This window comes from Pleuronectes platessa, chromosome 6, assembly GCF_947347685.1.
Source record: "Pleuronectes platessa chromosome 6, fPlePla1.1, whole genome shotgun sequence".
NCBI lineage: Eukaryota > Metazoa > Chordata > Actinopteri > Pleuronectiformes > Pleuronectidae > Pleuronectes > Pleuronectes platessa.
In genome coordinates, this window is record NC_070631.1 from 28195695 (window position 1) to 28218426 (window position 22732).

The 22732-nt window shown below is 39.2% G+C and overlaps 1 protein-coding gene across 3 annotated transcripts in view; it reads left to right on the forward strand.

Annotated features, from left to right (window-relative positions):
* LOC128442388 (paired box protein Pax-7-like) overlaps positions 1–22732 on the forward strand; it is a 62962-nt gene that overhangs the window by 7622 nt on the left and 32608 nt on the right. For all 3 annotated transcript variants that reach the window (XM_053424821.1, XM_053424822.1, XM_053424823.1), the window contains exon 5: positions 19833–20032. In XM_053424821.1, coding sequence (XP_053280796.1) covers positions 19833–20032 — 200 coding nt within the window. The remainder of the gene's footprint in view (positions 1–19832; positions 20033–22732) is intronic.

The window sequence follows — 22732 nt, forward strand, 5'->3', positions numbered from 1 at the left end:
CGACACACACAAGATATGAACATTGTTCACAGTGCATCTTCAGGAAAATAAATCAGGCAGCGCACTCTTAACAGAAGCACTGGATTAATAAGCTGCTGATCATATTTGATTAATATAATGTATACTTTTATTGTATGAATAAGGTACCATCAAAATTAAAGGGTTAATGCTGATACTGACAGCTATGTAAAATATAATATTACAGGATACAAAAATAGAAAATGTTGAGTATCGATCTTAAAAATGCACACCACATCTGTCACTGACAGACTTTATTGCAGTTTGTAGACAATTTAACAGCGGAGCTCAGTCAAAGGGATTTATTATATTGTCTGTTAATTCATTTGAAATTAGATCTGTGCTTTTAATAAGTTGCTCTAAATTGTTCAAATGGTCCTAAATTGTCTAAATTGACTTTAATTGATAAATAATACATTACTAGTCAAATCAAATTATATTAGTCTAATGACCTGCTTTCTCCTTCTCTAATTACACTGTAAGAAATGTTTCAATTTAATTAAATTTTATTCGTATAGTGCCAAATTATAATATACATTATCTCAAGGCACTTTGCATTGAAGGTCGAGATCTTAAAAATTAGCTTGCTTATTGCAAGATGATTTTATAACAACTGAATCAATTGTATTGCATTTGTCTGTGTGGAGGTAAGCTGGTTTCTTTCCTATTAAACTAAAAATATCTAAATCGATACAAAAAAATATGTTTTGAAGTGTAGAACAGATAGATAGAGGTATTACTATTATCGTAACTGTTATTATTATTATTGTTGTTGATATTTTTATTATACAGGCCATAGTAATCAGCTTTGATATTCAATGATATTGCCTGCATTTAAAAAAACAATTGACAATGATGTATAGTAAGAAAACATAGGTTTGCTACCTGAGGTTTTTGTTGTGTTATGTTACTTTGTGGAAAAACATATCTAGCAAAATGATATTTCAGATTTTATGAGCAATGCGGTAGAGTAGAACTTTCAAATGGATTTAAAGATTTACATTTTTATGGCATCACTGTGTTCAAGTAGCGTACTTTTATTTTTCAGCTTTTATCTCATTGCGCCACAACAACAGGCCTGCCTTTTCAATGCATTAATTTCACAACTTTGCAAAATAAAATTACAAGCACAGTTATCAGGATTTTATTCTAATTTCATACTTAAAATTTATTCTAAGATGTTATCAGAGCCTTCTCCTCAGTATGATGAAGCTTAGTGTGTGTGTGAGAATCATATACAAAATTATGTTTGAAAAGTGATACAGTTCTAAACAGAAAAGTACCAAAGTCCAATTTCAAAACTTGATCTCTGTACAAAGAACGTGTTTATTTTCAATAAGTTAATAAATGGTATCACTCCTTATTCATTCACTTAATTTATCAGAACTTATTATTGATATAGTTACATTTTGTGTGATGTTCTGTGGAAGGACTTTCCTCAGCGTGATCATGTGATTTTAGCAGGAATAATCACAGAAAAATTGAAAAGATTTTGATCTAAGAAACTTACCTTTACACAAATGACAGTCTCAACATCAGCATTGTGGAATATTTTTAGCCCCAATCAGGCAGCTACAGATAATAGGCATGCATGTGTGCTTTTAGATGTGGCCCTCTGATACACAAATAAGAGAAAAAAAGCTCATACTGTTATGTCTGTTATTTTGTGCCTGGGCTGGCTGTTGAAGGAGCTGATGAACTCCTCCAAGTTTATTAAGGAAAAGGAAACAATATAAACCAAAGACTTCAGGCAAGTAGGCTGACAGTTTATAAAGTGGCAGCCATTGTGGCCTGAAGGCAGATGCATGAATACCTCTGAATAGACTCCCTCAAAGTGACACGATTGAGCTAGACAACACCAAAACGCTGAAAGGAAAGCTTCTCCTCTGTGCCGCTGAGCTGATTTCTAATGCTCCGGCTTTGAATGAACATACATCTGCAGGGGGAGGCTATGCAGGGGTCCACTCACCACACTGCTGTTCTGACTCCTGTTTTGGCTGGAGGTAAAAAAAAACGTTGTTACAGAGTCCAATGTAACATTTCCTAATGTTGAAATGGTTTCAGTTGTTTTGATGAGAAAATGTGGTTTAACAGTGTACTGTAACATTTTGAGCTCTGTATGGAAAGATGAAGTTGAAAGTGGCAGCTCAAATTGAAGAGCTAGAAGGAGATTCAGTTATGTCTATAGTCTGTTCAGTCAGTCTTTTGTTTGTTGAAGTCATGTGTTTTCTCACACCTGTTTATTTAATGCTGTTACAAAATAGTGACAGTGTACTACAGACGAAAGGGAAATAAGCAAAAACAATAACATGTTTGTAAGTAGTTTGAATATTTATATTCAAAACACTTACAGCATATTAGTGTAGAATTATGATTCAATGTTGAAATGGTTGCATTATTTTAATCTAAAATATGACTACTTGAACATTTTGAGGCTTTGAGGCCTTGATTTTGTGAATTGGCTGGGAACAGAATAATTTTACCTCGAAGGAAACTCCTGCTGGACAAAAGCAAAAAAAAGTGCCCATAGGGGAGACAGCAGGGAAGGTCATGGGGCCATTCATAACGACTATGAATGTAAATTTGATATCAATTTAACTTTTATGTGCTTCTCAGATATTGAACTGACTTCCAATGCTGCACCAACTATATCGGTACATTTCAAATATTTGAAACCTGAATTCAGAATGAGAGTCAACAAGCACAAGTCACTTCATTTTATTTGCACTGCTTTGATTGTTGATCTACTTTCTCCCAAAGAAAGACTATTCTATTGCTCTTTAAAACTTTCTCCAATTGCTTTCTTTAAGCCTGCAGCTATCCAGTGAGGGCTTTGCTGTGTTGAGTATATCTTAAGAGTGCTTCTTATTATTATATTTGCTCCCAGCTCTAATCTTTATCAGTATTTATATTGACAGTCAGCAGTTTTTGTTTATGGCTTATGTTTTTATCTACAAAATAAAGACACATGCATGCCAGTGCCTGCGGTGGAAAGAAGATAAAGACTTTGCATTAATAGTTTGCTAAGACATAATGCCCTGATAAAGCCAACATCTTTGTGTGGGCTGGATTGAGTTCAGTGCCAGTTCTATCCAGAGCACACAACTCGCCTAACAGCTCCATATAGTTCTCTTTGAGATTGTGTGTTTGTGGCTGCACTCAAATGTTTTTTATAGGAAACCAACAATAGTTTGGATTTCTCAGCACAGTTCCTCCATCTGCTGGAAAATATTTTCCATCATTGTGAAACTGCCTACGTTGCAATCACTCCACTCCTGCTGCTTACTGTACACTTTTTCTGCATTAGTTGTGACTAAATACCATTATGTGGGGCTGTATTGGAACAAAGGCGGGAACAATGCTGAACTGTATGAATGGGAGCATGTGCAGAGGCATCAACGTTGTTGCAGCGCTGGTCTCAGCGTCGTCTCAGTTTTGCCCATTTGGGCTTGAATTTGAGGCCATTGTTGATTGAGGAGCTTCTCTTGCCAACTGGCAGATTTTATTTTACGTTCTTTTGTGTTCTTGGAATCATTTTCAAATGTTCAAACCTACAATTTAAGGCCCTGTATTGTACACGAATAAACAAATCTGCAATTTAAATGAAAATATACTGTTGCAGCAAAAAATGTATGAACCTATAGCTGATATGATATTATTATGGTATTACAAAATACAACGTTATTAAATATAAACCACCCGGACTTAGCTACAGAAAACAATTTGTCGAGACACTATTAATTTATTCATATTCCAATATCAATAGGTGACATAAATACTAGATGATTGGCATATTGTGTGTTTATCGTAATTCACAGATATTATGGGAGAAATGTATGAGAAAAGCAAGATTAATGCTGAGATATGACAACTACTCCAGTCTGGGCATTGTTAAGACTCTTTATAAACTAGATAATCTGTGTTGGAATGGGATTTTTTTTTTTTTAATTCAGCAATAGTGAGAAAAAAAAAATCTGAATCATGTCCCAACAACCTCCCCCATCTGTCAGTTCCATGTCATGCCTCTTCATAGTTTGACCTCTATAATGCTTACACTGCTTGGCTGCTTAGCTTTAGGGACTCCGTCTGCAAGTGTTTGCTGTAGTCTTTTAGAGTGCAGCAGAGCAGTTTGTGGTCTTTCATGTCCAAAGGCCTCCTGGGGGACTTCCTCTGTTGGCCCTGAAAGGCCCGGGGAGGCTCCTGGGCCTCCGTTATTTGAAGTGAGTCAACTTTGTCACTGAGGCAGCTGACCAATAAGAGGTGTAAAAGGACCTGTAGTGCCAAGACAAGATGTCTAAAAGTGCCACAGCTTCCACTTCAGTCTGTCCACATTGTTTCTCATGCTTCTATTCGAAACTCTTCAGCTGCTTAAGAGAGAAAAGACCTTTTACACACTGTTTATCTGGTCTGTTAAATTTGGTTTTTGGAATGAATGGTAAATATAATGGAAGTAATAAGCAAGCATGTTGAGTGAAGTGTTTATGCAGCTTCTGAGATCTTAGTGCTGTGGAGTTAAATATAGTTTAGTTTTATAATCATCCAGATTATAAAAGTATGTAGAGTAAGTATACATGTGTGTACCACATGTGTAGTGATATTTATTTATGTACAATAGCCCAACTATGATACACATACACAGTTAAGTTTTGGCTAATTATGAAGGTTATAACCTCTGTTCATACAGAGGCGGGTTTACATGCATTAGTCCAATATAAGCATAGATCAAATGTTAGATTACTCTGTGAATATTCATCATGTTGACAATATGATGCAGCTCTCAGCTCTGTATTAGACCATGTTGTAGTAGGTTGTGTACAATGCTGCAGAGCAGCAGAGGTGAAGCTCATTTAACAGGGAAGGCTGAGGATATGTAGCTGCTAGCTTTCATTCCCAACAGCATTGTGACTCAGCCACAGCATTTGAACAGGCTTAGTGTTGTTTCTACTGGCAACTTTTAAGGTGAAATGTTTTTTGTGTGTTATCCACTATAATAATTGATGTTGAATGGTCTTGAATGTGACTAAAGCAACTTTGACCTTTCCATTAGTTTATTAATTGCTCTCTTGCCGAGTACACTTTAATGAATTGCACTTTAAACGTTCAAGGGATTTCAACGCCTTTTTCTTTGACTACAGTATACGTAATGTTCAGTACAATATATACAGTACATTGTCATAACATACATCAAAATCATGAATGAATGAATGATGAAAACATTTAAGGACCATGTCTGCAAGTCACAAAATGTTTACTACATCTGCATAATGTGCAATGTTAATGTGCAGAGAGGGTTGCTAATTCAGTCTTTGTTCTATGAAAAGTAAACTAAGAAAATTGTCTTAACACCATCACACAGCATTGTATACAATAAAACTGTAATGATATTTTGCATGACATGTCAGCACATGCTTCATTTAACACCATTAGGGTTAGGATTTAAGTACAGAAATGATGTGGTGTGAAATAACATGCAAAAAGCAAAATGTGAGGAAATAACAAGCAAAATGTCATATTGTGTTTGACATGTTATTCATAAACTCTATGCTTAGGAAATCACGTTTCCTAAATGCAGAGTATAAACTTGTGCATCGTGTTAAAGATTCTCTTGACTGGACTTTGCAGTCTGTCATGTTGAAGGGAGGTGTGTACAGTTATGGTGTGAAAAAGAAGAGTGTCAGTGGTGATGAGAGCAGACAGGTTGGTTAAATCATGCCCTAAAGCTGAGCAGAAAGAGATCCTTATCACAGACTGCACACAGGAAAAAAACCTTTACGACAACACACATTGCTGCCATTCTGGTGTGTGGTGTCCCAGGTGGGGACTTTTTCTGGGGGGACAGCTACAACCTCTGTATTTCTAGAATTACAGTTCTATTATCATGAAGACATAAAGAGAGTGAATTAGAGGAGAGATTGTTTGCATCTCCACTGACTTTATAAAGCTCATTTTTATCAGCAGAGTTGGACAGTGGAGTCGCAGTAATTTCAACAATTTTTTTAATGTAGAAACTATTATTAGCAGCCATTTGGTTATTCTTAAAACATATCTGCAGCATTAAAAAACGTTTCAGTAATTTTTGTGTGTAAATTTGATCTGAATCAAGCCCCTTAAATTAGTCACATGTCACTATGTTTTGTCCCCTTATGGTTGTAATTCACTCTACAGGGCCCTTTTTATTAACAATGCAATAAACAAATTAATCTGAGGGGTATATTACATAATTTAAATTGACCCAATGTGTTATTTTATTTACATTGAATACCTTGTGTCTTGGGAAGCTACCTCTATTGCAATTACTGCTTATAGGTTTCTAACATTTTCACCCTGCTATCAGAATTATCCTATTGAGGAAGAGCAATTGTTATATCACAACCAAACTAAAGCACTATGTTTCAATTGTTTTCATTTGAGATTTTTCAAGTTAAATAAAAGCCTGACTCTGAGGGACACAGCAGGCTTTGTGATCTCAGTGCACATTCTGAAAAACATAATAGGGTGGTAATTTGGTGATAAATGACTCTCCCTGGAACAGGAAAATTGAATTACAGCTATCGCTATTAAGTAATCAGAATGTCCATACTTGTTTAATTAGACATGTCTTTTTAGAGGGAGACTGTGTGTGTGTGTGTGTAGTTGCTGCACATGATGCCAGCGATCTGAGCGTGGATGTGTTTCTATATAAATGTATTCACTCTGTAACAAAACCAGGCTGTTGTGTTAAACCAAAGCATACTGTTTGTTATTTATACCACAGCACATTTGCAAACCCCCTCTCTCTCTCTCTGTGTGTGTGAGGAGCTGCACCATGCTCCCATTCTCCTGATAAGAAGTAGCATGCCAATCGAGCGATCTGCTTGAGACAAAGATGAAGTCCAGGTTTAGCCCCTCTATCGGCTCTAGGCGTCTGTCTCATTACCATAATCTCTGCTATGTGGCTGACCTTCCTGATCCAGCGGCCTGTCAAACTTTATTCTGCTCCATCCTGGGATCCTTATTGTGCTGCCATCCAAAGCAAGTGTGAGGCTGCTGCTACCATGTGATACCAAACCACCAGTGCAGCTGCCCGCGCACTGCCGGCAACATTAGACCGGTTGTGCACTGTCATAATTTTATAGTCTCCACTATGGCAAAGCAACCCCAGGAGAAAACTCATATAAGTGAAAATTATGCAGAAACACAAATTCTCACAAACCTGTGCAGATGCTTCTGCAGAGAGCGTATTATTAAATGATGTATGATCCAAAAATACTGAATCACGCTGGCCTACTTCTGGAAAATTGAATAAACAAACATAATAACTGACACATTTTATGCTGTGCATTGTTATTATCATTAAATAATGTAATTTTAGGCTGCCATGTGACTTTCTCATTGAAAAAGCTGATTTTATTTAGATTTTCAAAATATCTGTATCTGTATTTTGGAAACTTTCAAAAATAATTCACATCTAGAACAATGTGGGTATATAAATCAGATAAAATTATTATGGTTTCCTTGGTGTATATACTTTAAGTGTAGGCTACATAATTCAATTAAGTGATATAGCATGAGAGCTTGTCTGCACCTTTCCACGTATTTAAGGTTGGGAACCGAAACACTGTTCCAAATTAAACCAAATCCAAAATGCCAAGTACAGTGTACCCGTAAAAAAAAATATGCAAGGACGCCGTATGTATCTGCCAGGACCTGCATATGTGAGTACGTCATGTACTACGCAACACCCCGCCCATTTGTTTAGACGCGAACTAGCATGCATGGCTAAGGTGGCTAAGATGTGCCGCGATAAAATTGTAAAAAATACAATGAGGACAAGGCAAAGTGCAACGCCTGTGGGAAGCTCACCAAACATTTAAGGCAGCAAGACTATAAAGTGTTTAATGTCCTGCGGTCTCCGAGCCCGAGTACTTCATCTTCAACTAGCGCTAGTAGCACCTCGCTAGCACCTCCAGTAGAGCTCGGGAGAGCGAACTGCGATGGTTGTGTGGGTTTTCTTTTGTAATCTTGCCTGTCTACCACAGGGCTTTACCACTGCTGCTCCGTTGTAACATGAAGCACAGGTACTGTGCATAGGACCAGTCCAATAAAGATATTTTTGTCATCTAAACATTTTACCTCTTGTTTTTACCATTTTGGAATCGAAATGGGGAATCGTTAAGAACCGGCATTGATAATCGGAATCGGAATCAATAAAATTTAGACGATTCCCAACCCTACTTGTATTGGAGCCAAACACTCTTTGTTGTCAACTCTTCTGCAGTGTGAGTTTGTTGGCTGCTGATGTCACTCCTAAAACTGCCATGAGATGATTCAAAAGAAAGAACAAAGGCAAACAAAAAATATCAAGCCTCAAAGAAGTTGCCTAAGGTGGAGGCCAAATTCATGTGTGTGGGCTGACAGAGACAGAGAGGAAGACAGAAAATACCGTGAGGCGTGGAAGCCCCATTTTCACTCATATCCCTCCCTCTCCTCCACCTCTGCGCCTCTCCTCCCCAAAATCCAGCGACATGTGGAGGGAAAACAAATAGAATCCATCCCATTGCAGCTGCACCCAGAGGATTGGTGATACCTTTTGGAAACTGATCCCACCCTACTGCAGCCGCCTCAAGTGTTGTCACGCTGAGTTAGTGCCAAATTGCTCTGCAAGCTAACACCATCACCCCCAAGCTCCCCAACCGACAATGCCTGCACCAACCTACCAGCAAAATACAAGACATAGATTGAATATATAAATATATATACAGTATTTTTTTTACATTGGTGTATATGAGAACAAATCTTTGCATTCTAAAAGAATTGAGTTAATTAATGCAGCAGCGTGTCCTGCGGCCACATGTAATCCATTGAGAATTCTCAAGTGGGAGCTTTCAAGGGGTGCAGCTAGGGGGGAATACAAAAAGATATTCTCCCTGAGTCTCTTCCAGTGGCCTGTAATGGGAGTATTGCACTAATCCTATAATTCCTTGTTTAATTAAACTACAGAGCCGACCCTCTAGTTGTCTCAGCCAGTTTGACCGGGCTTTTCTTTCCTTCCTTCACCAGCACATGACTGACGTCTGTAGTGAATAAAATACATTCATGAAGATAAACTAATACACGGTAGAAGAATATCCATGTCCGCCCTCTACTTTTCACTGTCAACAACCCAGTGTCAATGCACTGCAACCAAACACTTTCATATTAAACATATTTAAAACAAATACTGGACTTCACATTCGCAAAACTGTGATCCTCTGAAGAACCCTTCACTGTACAAACAGATTTTATATGCCTGTGATCCATGAAAAGCAAAGTCCGCTATTCAGGTTCATTATACTGTATGTCACATACTTGAAATTTTGCCATAAATATGTTTTTTCCACTCTGTATGCTTTCCTTCACCAACATATTTTTATTGTTGTTGTTTTTAAACTTTAAAACAGTGGCGTATAGTGATTCAGTGGTGTAAGAAATAGCGGCAAGAAGAAAAAGTGCCCTATTGACGAGAACTCATGCCGAGACTGTTGAAAATCAAACGACGAAGAATGACAACTGCCAGGACTGCTAACTAAACAACAGAGTTCCAATCAACAGGTGACAAGCCCATGGCTTTGATTCGCAAGGTGGCTCGAAACATTAACGACATAAAATGGTAAATGGTTTTGTATTTATATAGCACTTTTCTAGTCTTGATGACCACTCAAACTACTTTACACTAGAGTTTTACATTCACCCATTCAAACTCCAATCATACAGTGCATCTATTCGCAGCACTTTGTTATTCTATGGGGGGCCATTCGGGGTTCAGCATCTTGCCCAAGGATACTTCGGCAGGCCGATGGGTCAGACTGGGGATCGAACTGCCGACCTTCAGGTTGGAGGACGACCACTCTACCCCTCAGCCACAGCTGCCCCGGCAGGAAGAGAAACTCTCCAAGTTCACAGAGACTTTGGAAAGAATATCCAGGATGTTGGAAAGCAAGTAGAGCTGGAGCAGGAGGGTTAACTTTTGTGTTCTTAATCTGAAAGAAGGCATGGAGGGAAAGCACACTTTGTTTGGCTTATAAGCGCAACGGCGGTTGGGGCCGCGGGTCGTAGGTCCCTGCCCGGTGATTATCAAACTTCACAACACCAAGGATAAAGCGTTGATAATGGCAGCATTGAGGGTGATGCCTAATCTGGAGTATGAAGGATAAAGGATCTTCATACATCAAGATTTATATTCTGCGGTTGGAGAGAGGCAGTAGGCCTTAAACAATGTGTGTCAGGCTCTGATAGACAAGGTATTCGGCTTTAACATCCGCTTTAATATGCGCTTCAACAAGCGCTTCCCGGCTACACTGATTGTGAACCAAAACAAGACTGTTGTGGAACACTAAGTTTGAAATACAGACATGCAGAAAATGTTCTCAACACACTTGAATAAAGTCGAACAGGAGATGCTGTGACTTTCGTCTTATTTGATCTGGAAGATTACCCGGACACGGCTCCTTAGACTATACTATTACGATCCTCTGGTACTTTTCTGTTTCTGTTTATTTGATTCATTTCCAGCTGTTACTCTCTGATCACATTCAGCAGAGAGAAACTTTTAAACATCGGACAATCCACTTGTCAAACCTTTTTACCATTTTTTATTGAACTGGGAAGTTTTACAGAGCATTTAGTTGGAGAAGCAATGGCTCTCCATGGGATTTGCCAGAGACAGCGACGGGGGAAGCGAGCAGGTGTGCTTGATAATTTGCGAGAGTGTGGATCTCGAACTGCACTCCCATCAATCCATCTGGTGAATGTTCACTATCTGACCAACAAGATGGATGAACTGCTGCGCCTAAACAGACCAAACACAGATTTGAGCAGATCTGCCATCCTGTGCTTCAATGAAACCTGGCTTGGTGAGCACATCCCGGACAGCACACTACATCTGCCTGACTTTCCACTCCTCCGAGCAGACCGCGTAACGGCGTTATCGGGAAAAACTAAGGGAGGCAGAATCTGCTTCTACATTAACAAAGGTTTGTGTACAGATGTCACAGTGTTAAAGAAATCAATCAGCCCTCAGCTAGAACCCCTCTTCATAAACTGTAAACCATTTTATTCACCGTAGGAGTTTTGCTCATTTATTTTGGTTGGTGTTTACATCTCACCTCAGCTGTGTGTTAGTGAGGCGCTACAACTCCTGGCTGACCAGATGGACTTAAATGGAGCACAAACATCTAGACTTCCTGCTTATTGTTCTTAAACAATTAAGCAAACCTCAGTAAAGAACTGCCAAAATACAGACATTAAGTGTCCAACCAGGGACAAAAACCCACTAGACAACTGCTACACTCTAATAAAGGATGCCTATCGAACTGTCCTCTGTGCAGCTTTGGGACTCTCTGATCATTGTCTGGTTCATCTTCTCCCATCCTACAGGCAGAAACTAAAATCTGCAAAGCCTGTGTTCAAGACTGTGAGGAGATGGACCAAAGAGGCAGAGCTGGAATTACAAGCCTGCTTTCACTGCATTGATTGGAGTGTTTTTGAGGCTGCTGCTATAGACCTGAATGAGCTCACCGACACTGTGACATTGTACATCAGTTTTTGTGAGGACATGTGTGTACTGTAAAAAAAACCTTCTGCACATACAACAACAATAAATCCCCAGATAAATCCAATAGAGCCCCCACCTGCCTGAGGATCTGCGAAGAAGATGTGAGTAGACAGAAGATCAGGAAGGCCCAGACGGTGTGTCACCCTCCTGCCTGAAAGTCTGTGCTGACCAGCTTGCCCCCATCTTCACACAGATCTTCAACTGATCAATGGAGCTGTGTGAAGTCCCCTCCTGCTTCAAACGCCCCACCATCATCTTAGTGCCCAAGGAATCCTTCATAACAGGATTAAATGACTACAGCCCCCTTGCCCTGTTATCTGTGGTCATGAAATCATCACAGGCCCCCTGCTGGACCCCTGCAGTTTGCCTACCGGGCTAACAGGTTGGTGGATGATGCAATCAACATGGGACGCAAGGGTTAAGGCTGAAATATGCTACTCCGACTCCGTTACGGACAGACGGATATGACAGACTATTTTTCATTATGGTTTTCCGAAGGCTGTGAGTGCTGAAAACAATTCACCGCCAGAACAGTAGGTGGCGCAACGTTTTTTTTTTCTCGAAGACGAGCTTAGAGAAGCCTACCTCATGATGTCTTTGTATGTAGAAGTCGTCAATTGTTTATTTACCTCCTCCCGGCTTTTCTCACACACAGTGAACAATCATCTGTGGGTCTTTGTGCGTACTCATAGACGGGTTGTATAGGTGCTAGTACCTCCGGACCTCTTCCACTAGGCGCTCTTCAATGTTGTTTTCCATATTAGAATCGTAGTTATGTTTGGGTTTATTGTGATATAGGAAATGAAACAGGAAGTGTGAAGTCCGGAAATGTGAGATTCCGGAAATGATGTCGTTAGCGGACCAATCACAGCCAATGGGTATCCGTAGGCTCTCCGACATTCCGACGTATAGTTAGAAAAATCAGAGGTGTACGTAGAGCTCTCCGAGGGCTCTCCGAGGTGCTCGGAGAGGGCGTTCCACGTCGGAGAAGGCGTTCCCATGTATCCGTGTCCGTCAAAACGGGGAAGAATATATCGGCCTTAAGCCTGACCTGCTGCCTCCTATCTGTCAGAAAATTAGTGATCAACTGACATGTGGAGGCTGGTGCAGAGAACTGGGAGGGTTTGGGAAAGATCACAACCAGCCCCCGGAGTATCAGCACCGACGCCCCCCCAGGGAAGTGTGCTCTCCCCACTGGTCTTCTCCCTCCACACTACCGACTGCACCTCAGGAGACCCGTCTGTTAAACACCTGAAGTTCGCAGACAGCACAGCGGTCATCGGCCTCACAGGGACGGTGATGAGTCTGGGTACAGATGGGAGATTGAACCGCTGGCCCTCTGTTGTGGTCAGAACAACTGGAGCTGAACAAGCTCAAAACTGTGGAGATAACAGTGGACTTGATTCTGATTCTGATTCTGATTTGATTCTGTTTGTTTTTGTTATAGCAACTATCCTGTCTTGAGAGAACACTTAAACAAAAGACATTTAAAGGCGTAAATGGTGACCTGGCTCTACTATGTTTTTTCTTTTTCAAAATATGTATGTTTGATATAGTCAACTCTTTAAAATGCTCACTCTAATATCTTAATAATTAATGAGTGGCCTCTTTTGTTGTTGATAATATCAGCTGTAGAAGCTTTATGTTGATAGGTGGCCAGAATAATAACAGGCAGGTAATAACGTTAGGTTGTGGGAGAGGGATATGGAGGGGAAACTCCTTCTAAATTGTCTGTATTTACAGTATATAGCGCTTTTCTATTCTTGATGACCACTCAAAGTGCTGTTCAGTACAGTTTCACTCATTCACACACACATTCATACAGTATATCTAGGTGATTTTCTATGAGGGGAAATTCAGGGTGTCCAAGGACACTTTGGCATACAGATGGGAAAGACCGTGATTGAACTGCTGACGTTCTGGTTGGAGGATGAGCGCTCTTCGGCTCAAATATAACTGCATTGTACTAATGGTTCACTTCTGTTTGGTCTGGATCTTTTTTATTTGATGGCTGACCAATCAACAACTTAATGAGTAACAGAAGTTCACTTCGCTACCTCTGGTACTGGAGTTAAAACATGGTGTAAATAACCTAGTTACGAGTCAAATATAATTGCAGGGGGTGCAGACATTTGGATGACACCACATGAGCAGTCAAAGTAATTCAATTAAATTGTATTTGTATAGCGCCAAATCAAAATATAAATTATCTCAAGGCACTTTACATAGAAAGTTAATACCTTCAAAATTATAGAGGGAACTCTGTTCAGAATTGTTTTTAATGTCAGAAATGTGAAATATGGCTCATTATGAAATCTTGTCCCATGTCCCAGCTGATGTGTTTTTATCTGTAAAATGACATCATACCACAGTCTAGATTAACATACACTATATATCAAATTATAAATACTCTCCAATCCTGGTAAGAATTTAGTAGCTTTATTGGAAAGGGATATCTGCATGTATATAATGTAGATGATATGTTGATTATCTCCAATGGCTGCTCATGAACAGCAGTGTGGACACATTGTGTGTGAGTGAAATCAGCTGTGCAGTTAATGTTTTTGGACTATTTTCAGCCTGCCAGTGTGCTTGTCTGGGCTGCCCTCGGGCACACAGTGCAAGAATGGTGTTACACACATCACCAAGGTGGTCTGGAGAGATTAGCACCCCTCATTACACGTCATCTCTTGGCAATGTGCCCTGGGGGATGCTGGGATCCGCAGGTTTTGATATAATACTGTACTTATCAGTCAAAAGAAAAGTGTTCTGTCATATAAATAACCACACTAAGAAATCATTGGAGATTGTAGCATACGAAGCACCGTTTGATCCTCTTCCATCTGATCCCCCTGTAAGAGTTGGAAGTTGTGAACATGTCTATTGCTTCTTGCTGTGCCACACAATGTCACATCTCTCTCTCTCTCACTCTCTCTCTCTCTATCTCACTATGACTTTTGTATTATACTCCTGTGTAAGATAGCCGTTCCCAATTAACTCCTAACAGAGTTTATATGAATATAATGTAGATATAATTAATGAAATGTATTTCATTGGTAAATTAATATGTTTTACATTGTTTAAGCCAATAACAGGATGTTCTTCAGAAATAGCAACCTATTAGATTATAGAACTACAATTCAGATCTCATATCTTCTGAATGTTGATTAACAATCCGATGGAGTGGTATAAGGGGCGAATCTTTTAATTTACTGGGAAGGTTTTTTACCTGTTGCGCATTGTCCCTTTGTTTTTGGTCATTGTGTGTGAGAGAGAGAGAGAGAGAGAGAGAGAGAGAGAGAGAGAGAGAGAGAGAGAGAGAGAGAGAGAGAGAGACTACAGCCCATTAACTGTTCTTAACGTGAATGTTTAATATAACAACAGCCTTTGTGAGGTTTCTGCTGTGATCACTGTATTTCCAAAGTAACAATATGGACTCAAATAAATACTAGTAGGAGACAGCGGGGTAATGTGAGACATTTTTAGGGCCCGAGCACCGAAATCGGTGAGAGGCCCTATTGAATCTGTAAGGATTTTTATTTACATTTGCTCCCCTCTGGGCGAGTTAAAATGATATATCAGTAAAATTTACACATTTACATTTAATGGATGTGTAAACATCCATTAATTCAGGATGTTTTCTAGCAATGGAAATGATCAGAATGTCTTCAGGACAAGGGCAGTGAAAATATGATTGTTTTAAAAAAGTGGTCTTGTGTCTAACTTTACCCCGTAGCTGGGGTAAAGTGAGACAGACCAGATAAATCAAGGGGGTAAAGTGATCCACTTACTTTTTCGACTTTAAAACTACCATAACAACACATGTTGTAATAGTTGAAATCCCAAAACTAATAGACTAGTAACAGAATCATGATGGGGATTGGTCAATTAAGCACATTTATGATTATTATGATTCATGTGATCTCTTGCACACTCTAGCTTACCTGCACATTGTTTCTCTGTCCAATTGGCAGGGACAGGGATATTGTTTTTTCTGCGTATTCAAATGCCAGTTCACAGCACTTAACTGGAGCAAGGCCATGGAACTGGTCAGTCAGTTGTTTCAAGTGTTTGGCAAGCTCCTCCTCCATCTCATCTGTGAATATTCTCTTTACCTCAGCTACTGTACCCCAGGCTACTGATTTTACTTTCCCTTTCTCTTTTTTCTTTATGAATCTTTGGAGGGTTGTCTTGTCAATATTTCTATCCCTTCCAGGTTTTCTTAAGGACTTCTTTCCTTGCATGACCTCGGCGGCTGCACTCTCCATCTCTTCGAGGGGTGTTTGGCCCCAGGTTGTCTTCCTGGTGTAGTTTCTTGGCATGATGGCTTTTCTACAATGTTTATGAAATTAAAAATAAAACATATATAATGTAATATAACACTAAAATATGTTTAAGACTGAACTTAACTTAACAATGTCTCCCACTTTACTCCACAGCCACCGTTTAAGAAAAAACTACATCTCTTAGCAATTCAGGCTAATCGTCAGCTAGCATCAATCACATGGTTTTATATGTTGGAAGTTCACCAACATGTATGATATAAGATTTTTTACCTGATTCAATTTGTTTTGACACAACAGTTGATTAAGTTCAAAGCAAGACAATTTACTTTTAAATGGAGAAAACACATTTTTGTGAAAAAACTTTCCACAGCAGCAGCACCAACGTCTCCTTCATGGCAAGGGGGGAATGGAAGGGGCTTGAAAACATAATGGTCAAATGACCACAAATGTGTTCCGTTGCCTAGATAGAGAGGGTGTCTCACATTACCCGATTTCTCACATTACCCCCTTCTCTCCTACTCTACTGTCTAAAGCTGGGCATTTCCGTTCCTCAAAATAAAACAACTTTTCAAAACTAACGAATGGATTCAGTGAGCAGATATGCAGGAGTGTTTTTATTTTAAGAAACAGATACAGAAAGTGTTGACATATTCATCAGACAGTAAATATTTGTCTAAAGTAATATTTGACAGAGCACTAAAACTGTGTTTCAGACCTGCAATCTGTCAAAGGTTAAGAATGCTTTATTTTATGCTGCCAAATTCTGTACTCACATGCAAAATCAAGCTCTCTCTAGGGATTTCAAATATAACCATGAAAAATTAGATCTTTTAACTCTAAATTAAGATCATCTCAGTGTGACACATGAGAAATCCAAAAATAAATCACAGACTGACTTAATGCCATGGAAGAATGACTGAATGCGTCTGCTAAAGAGGAAATCCTGTAGAGCTGAGAGAATGTGGAGAAAAAGCTAATTAACAACCCACAGAGATCGCTCCACCTCTACAGCAAAGCTCTGAATACACATGTCCTGCTTCACAATAAGTTATCTTTCCAGATGCACTTCAAACTGCTCTTGTAAAGCCCCTTCTTAAAAAAGCAAATCTTGATTCCTCTATGCGGAACAGCTACAGACTCGTTTCCAACCTGCCTTTCCTTCGTTCAATCAGGATAAACTTAAAATTAACGCTTTAACAAGTTTAAGAGTTTAAGACCCCTATGTGATGTCATCAGGAGATGGGGGTTAAGCAGAACGTTGTACAGGAATTCCCCCTGGGGTCTAGACACTGGTGGTGGTTGAGGATCCAGATAAAGTGATGAGTATTCTGCAGTAGACAGGAGGAGATTGGAGTGGAGATGGTGTTTTGCACATCACTGAATGACAGCTGACCACGGAAAGCGGAGAAGGGATTTAAAGTTAGACCGCAGGCACATGATTGGCTGTAAGAGACTTTGGCATAATTTGATTGGCCATTTAGAATCTGATTGGCCATTTAGAAACGCCCACAGTGAACTGATCAATAAGCATAGAGAGAGTGAGAGATTTGAGATTGATTGAATAGAGATAAAGTCTTCCTGCCTGAACTTTGAAAATTCTTGAAAAGGTCAAATCTAAACAGTTGGATGAGTTCCTACATATGAACCATATATATAACCGATTTCAGTCTTAGAAAGGGACACAGCACCAAAATAGCACTGCTCAGAATAATAAATGAGTGCGGACTGAGTGCAGATAACAAAGATGCATCTGCCGCATTTTACACAGTAGATCACAAGATTATTTTACACAGACTCGATTGTTGGACTGGTATCAAAGGCACAGCTCTAAACTGATTCAAAATATACCTTACTGGCAGAACAGTTGACTCGTTTTTATTCTTTCTCGCCTGGACTACTGTAATGCAACATATTCAGAATTACCCCAAAAATCCATTGTCCAACTCCAGCTTGTACAAAATTCAGGAGCCAGGGTTTTAATGAGAAATAGGACCACATTACTCTGGATTTAGCATCTTTACACTGGCTTCCAGTATCACTGAGGACTGATTTTGACTTGTTTTCAAGTCTCTTAATGGTACAGCACCCTCATACATCCTGAATGTTTAATTATTGGAGTATGTTCCAAACATTCCTCAAGGTCTTCTACCACAGGATTGCTCAATATCCCAAAAATGAAGTAGAAAAAGCGTATCAACAGCTACTTCTGTTGATAGTTTTAACATAACAACTGAAGATCTATTTCTATGATATTGCTTTTAATAAATTTTAATAAAACTAATGAATCTTCTTTTTTAACATTATTGTCTTTATTCTATTTTGTTTTACGTCTTTTTATCAATCAATCAATCAATCAAATTTGATTTGTATAACCCAATGCTGCTAAAAACTTTAATCTGGATGATGTTTTCCTACACGTGGCATCTCTTGCACTTCTGTCTGTACTGGGAGAGGGATCCCTCACATGTGGCTCTCTCTGAGGTTTCTACGTATTTTTTACCCTGTTAAAAGGGTTTTTAGTAGTTTTTCCTTACTCTTGCTGAGGGTTAAGGACAGAGGATGTCACACCCTGTTAAAGCCCTATGAGACGAATTGTAATTTGTGAATATGGGCTATACAAATAAAATTTGATTGATTGATTGATTGATTGAAGGTAAATCTGACTGGGTACTGGTTTGTATGGTAGGACTATGAAAACCATGTGGCCCACTCAGTAGATCAGACATCAATACCTCTGTGCCTTTTTAAACTAAACGCTTCTTATTTTAGAACATAGGACGAGTTACGTTCTGCCGCACTAGTTAGCTCTAACTATAAGCTTTATCACAAAGGAAGGTTTTAAGCCTACTCTTAAACGTACAAATGGTGTGTGCCTCCCGATCTGAAAGTGATAGATTATTCCACAGCAGAGGGGCTTCATGGCTGAAAGCTCTGGCTCCTACTCTACTTTTCAAGGCTTTAGGGACGAAAAGTAGGCCTGAATTCTGGGAGCGGAGTGCTCTAGTGGGTTGATAGGGTACTAACAGCTCTTTAAGGTAAAATGGCGATATATTATTAAGGGCCTTGAATTTTAAATTCTATTCTTGATTTAACCAGAAGCCAGTGTAGCGATGCTAATACTGGAGAAATGTGCTCTCTTTTCTTGGTTCTCGTCAGGACACATGCTGCAGCATTTTGGACAAGCTGCAGAGTCTTTAACGGCTTACTGCTGGAGCCTGATAATAATGAATTACAATAGTCCAGACTGGATGTAACAAAGGCGTGGACTAGTTTTTCTGCATCTTTTTGTGAACGGAAATTTTTGAGATATTTCGCAGGTGGAAAAAGGCGGTCCTAGAAATTTGTTTTAAGTGACTATTGAAGGATAAATCAGGATCAAAGATCACTCCCAAGTTCCTGACTGTAGCATTGGAAACAAGGGCAATGTCTTCTAGCGCAGCTAAATCATTAGATAATGTATCTCTAAGGTGTTTAGGGCCAAGTATTATAACCTCTGTTTTATCTGAGATTAATAGGAGAAAATTGCGGGTCATCCAGGTTTGTATGTCCTTGAGACATGCTCGAAGTTTAGATAATTGATTACTTTGTTCAGGTTGCATTGACAAGTATAACTGGGTTTCATTTGCATAGTAGTGGAACGTAAAACTGTATTGTAAAGCCCTTTGAATGGTTATCAGGACTAGAAAAGCGCTATATAAATACGGACCATTACCATTTGCCATGTATCTGGTAGTTGGTATTCTGCAGTGAATGTGAGTGCCTGGTTGAAAAAATAATTTTGTGGAGCATGTTGTGAGTGCGAACAAATATAATACAAAGGCAGGAAACAGGATACTAGCAAACTGGTGTCAGGGTAGGTGGGTTTAAGTAACTGGTAACACACATTAATAACATCATTATATGTTCACAGCTAAAATCATGCTGACATAATATGCCCTTTCCATGTGTTTGTCCAGGTAGTCGGATGGATGAAGTGTCTGATGTAGAGTCGGAGCCTGACCTCCCTCTGAAGAGGAAGCAGCGAAGGAGTCGCACCACGTTCACAGCGGAGCAGCTGGATGAGCTGGAGAAGGCTTTCGAAAGAACCCACTACCCTGACATCTATACCAGGGAAGAGCTGGCCCAGAGGACCAAATTGACTGAGGCCAGGGTCCAGGTAACACTGTAACATCCATCCATCAATACATCCATGATGTTGCCTGTGTCATCTGTGCGATCGTTTGACAATTCGTGCTCTAACAGCAAAGGCTTTGTCACTCTCTGGTAACAAAATGTGACCAACAGGAAAAGCTCCTTCCACTGATCAATAAGGGGTTAATAAATCATTGCTGTAATTTAGCGTGAGGCCATATATGCTTTAAAAGCGATAAGTAAAATTTCTTAATCAATGCACAATGCAAAAGCCAGTCGGTGTATGTTGGCAGCTACAAGAGTAATTTCACTTTGGCTTTGTGCCAGTTAACATTTGAGAAGCAATGTTCTCAATCAATCAATCAAATTTTATTTGTATAGCCCATATTCACAAATTACAATTTGTCTCATAGGGCTTTAACAGGGTGTGACATCCTCTGTCCTTAACCCTCAGCAAGAGTAAGGAAAAACTACTAAAAACCCTTTTAACAGGGTAAAAATACGTAGAAACCTCAGAGAGAGCCACATGTGAGGGATCCCTCTCCCAGGACGGACAGAAGTGCAATAGATGCCACGTGCAGGAAAACATCATCAAGATTAAAGTCTTCAAGATTAAAGATTAAAGTCTCTAGCAGCATTTGATGAGAGTAAGCATCCCGAAGGACAATAGCTTGTCATGTTCTGTAGCATGTCAAGATAGTGAATGTCGCTTGACCTGTTTGACTGCAATTATTTGACTACTATGTCACATGATTGTGATACTTTACAGACCATCTAGCATTCACACAAACTGGACATTTATCCAACACTCTGCCATCTCAGCTAAGGAAACTGTTTTGACAGTTCCAGTGTCCCAGTAAATCTCAGGAAAATACAGTGGAGCTCTGACAACAGCTGTTCAGCAGTGGGGTTTGGGGCACATTCCTCAAGCATGTCTCACTTCCTAACATCTTGGCTTTAGTCTGTTTTTCCCACCACTTTCAGGCGCACTTCTCACTGAAGCATTCATAGCAGATCAAGAGTCTGGGCTGTCTCATTGGAGCTTTAATCCACAGCCGCAAAAATGGATCAATCAAAAGACAGTAAAACCGAGACAGTGAGAAACCAGTGAGGCTTGAAACAGTGCACTGAACATTTAACCTGCAGACACTGTTCATCATACACTCACTGACGCTGGTTTCGGTTAGATATTTATAAAAAGAAAACAGGTAATCTAAACTTGCCAAGTCTGGTCTTGAGTCAAGGTCCACGTTCCCTCTTTCTTGAGCTATTAATCCTATCAAATGGTCGCTAGTTTGTTAGAGTTGGTCAGTCAAGTGCAAGGACTAAAGGACATGATTTAGCTATTTTCAAATTCTGATGGTTAATAGAATACATGTAGAGAGCAATGACAAGGGCTTGGCACTGATTCTCTAAGGAAACTTAAAACCTGAATGATTGTAAAAATATCTTACTGTGCAAGATGGTTGTAATAAGGTCGTGGTAACAGTTGAATGTTAAGCTTTGATTTAAACAAATTGAATTTTCAAGCAGAGACTTGTCATCAACCTGCAACACTCTCATCTTGTGAAAATGTCAGTAGTGGAATGTGTCTAAGTACTTCACTCAGTTCATATTAAAGGTACTTGTACCTGAATAAGGAATTTTCTTTTATGCAACTACTATCAGTTATTGTTCTTTTATTATTTCCCTACAATGATTAATATTATTATTGACTTGTGGCTGTACTTGTACATTTACAATAGAGACATTGTATTATATTTGTTAACATGTTTAAATTAATGAGGAGCTTTTAGAATACGATGCTTTGTTAGTAAAACAGTAAATGCAGCACAAGTAAATATCAATCAATCAAATCAAATTTTATTTGTATAGCCCATATTCACAAATTACAATTCATCTCATAGGGCTTTAACAGGGTGTGACATCCTCTGTCCTTAACCCTCAGCAAGAGTAAGGAAAAACTACTAAAAACCCTTTTAACAGGCTAAAAATACGTAGAAACCTCAGAGAGAGCCACATGTGAGGGATCCCTCTCCCAGGACGGACAGAAATGCAATAGATGCCACGTGTAAATAGGATTTTATCATTGCATTGTATTAACTATTCAATACTGCCAAACACTGTATGTGTCTGCAAACAGAAGAATACCCCATTGAAATGTATTTTTGATCATTTTTAAAGGTTTGGACTATGTGTGACTTACTTAACATCTGTGCACCTACCCATTTCAAAAAAGAAATATATTGTGTTTATATTTCCATGAAGGGAGCTAAACACAATGGTTCTGCAGTTCCTATTTTCCATTTGCTACACACTAATAAGTTATGGGTCTACTAAGACTATGGGATAATACATTAAATAATTAAGTATATTCAAATCTTTACTTTGCATCAAATTCCTATCACACACACACACACAGTCCTATCATTGCTCTGCAGAAGGAATTGGACTGGTGAGTTGATCAGACTCTACTTCTTCTGCCTTTTTTACAGAAGTACCTCTGGGCAACAACACCTGTTCTAATTATTTGAGTCTCCTGTACAGAAATAGGAGTCCAAATGATGTTCTCCACTTGAAAGGCATAATTTCATTTGCTTCAAATGAAAAAGGCTGATTCCTGGAGAAAGTGAGCGGGTAGAGAGCTGGAGGCAATACAGATTCGTGCAACGACTCTGGATGTTTGCTATGTGCATGTATTAACTCGTGAGTGATATTGTATGGA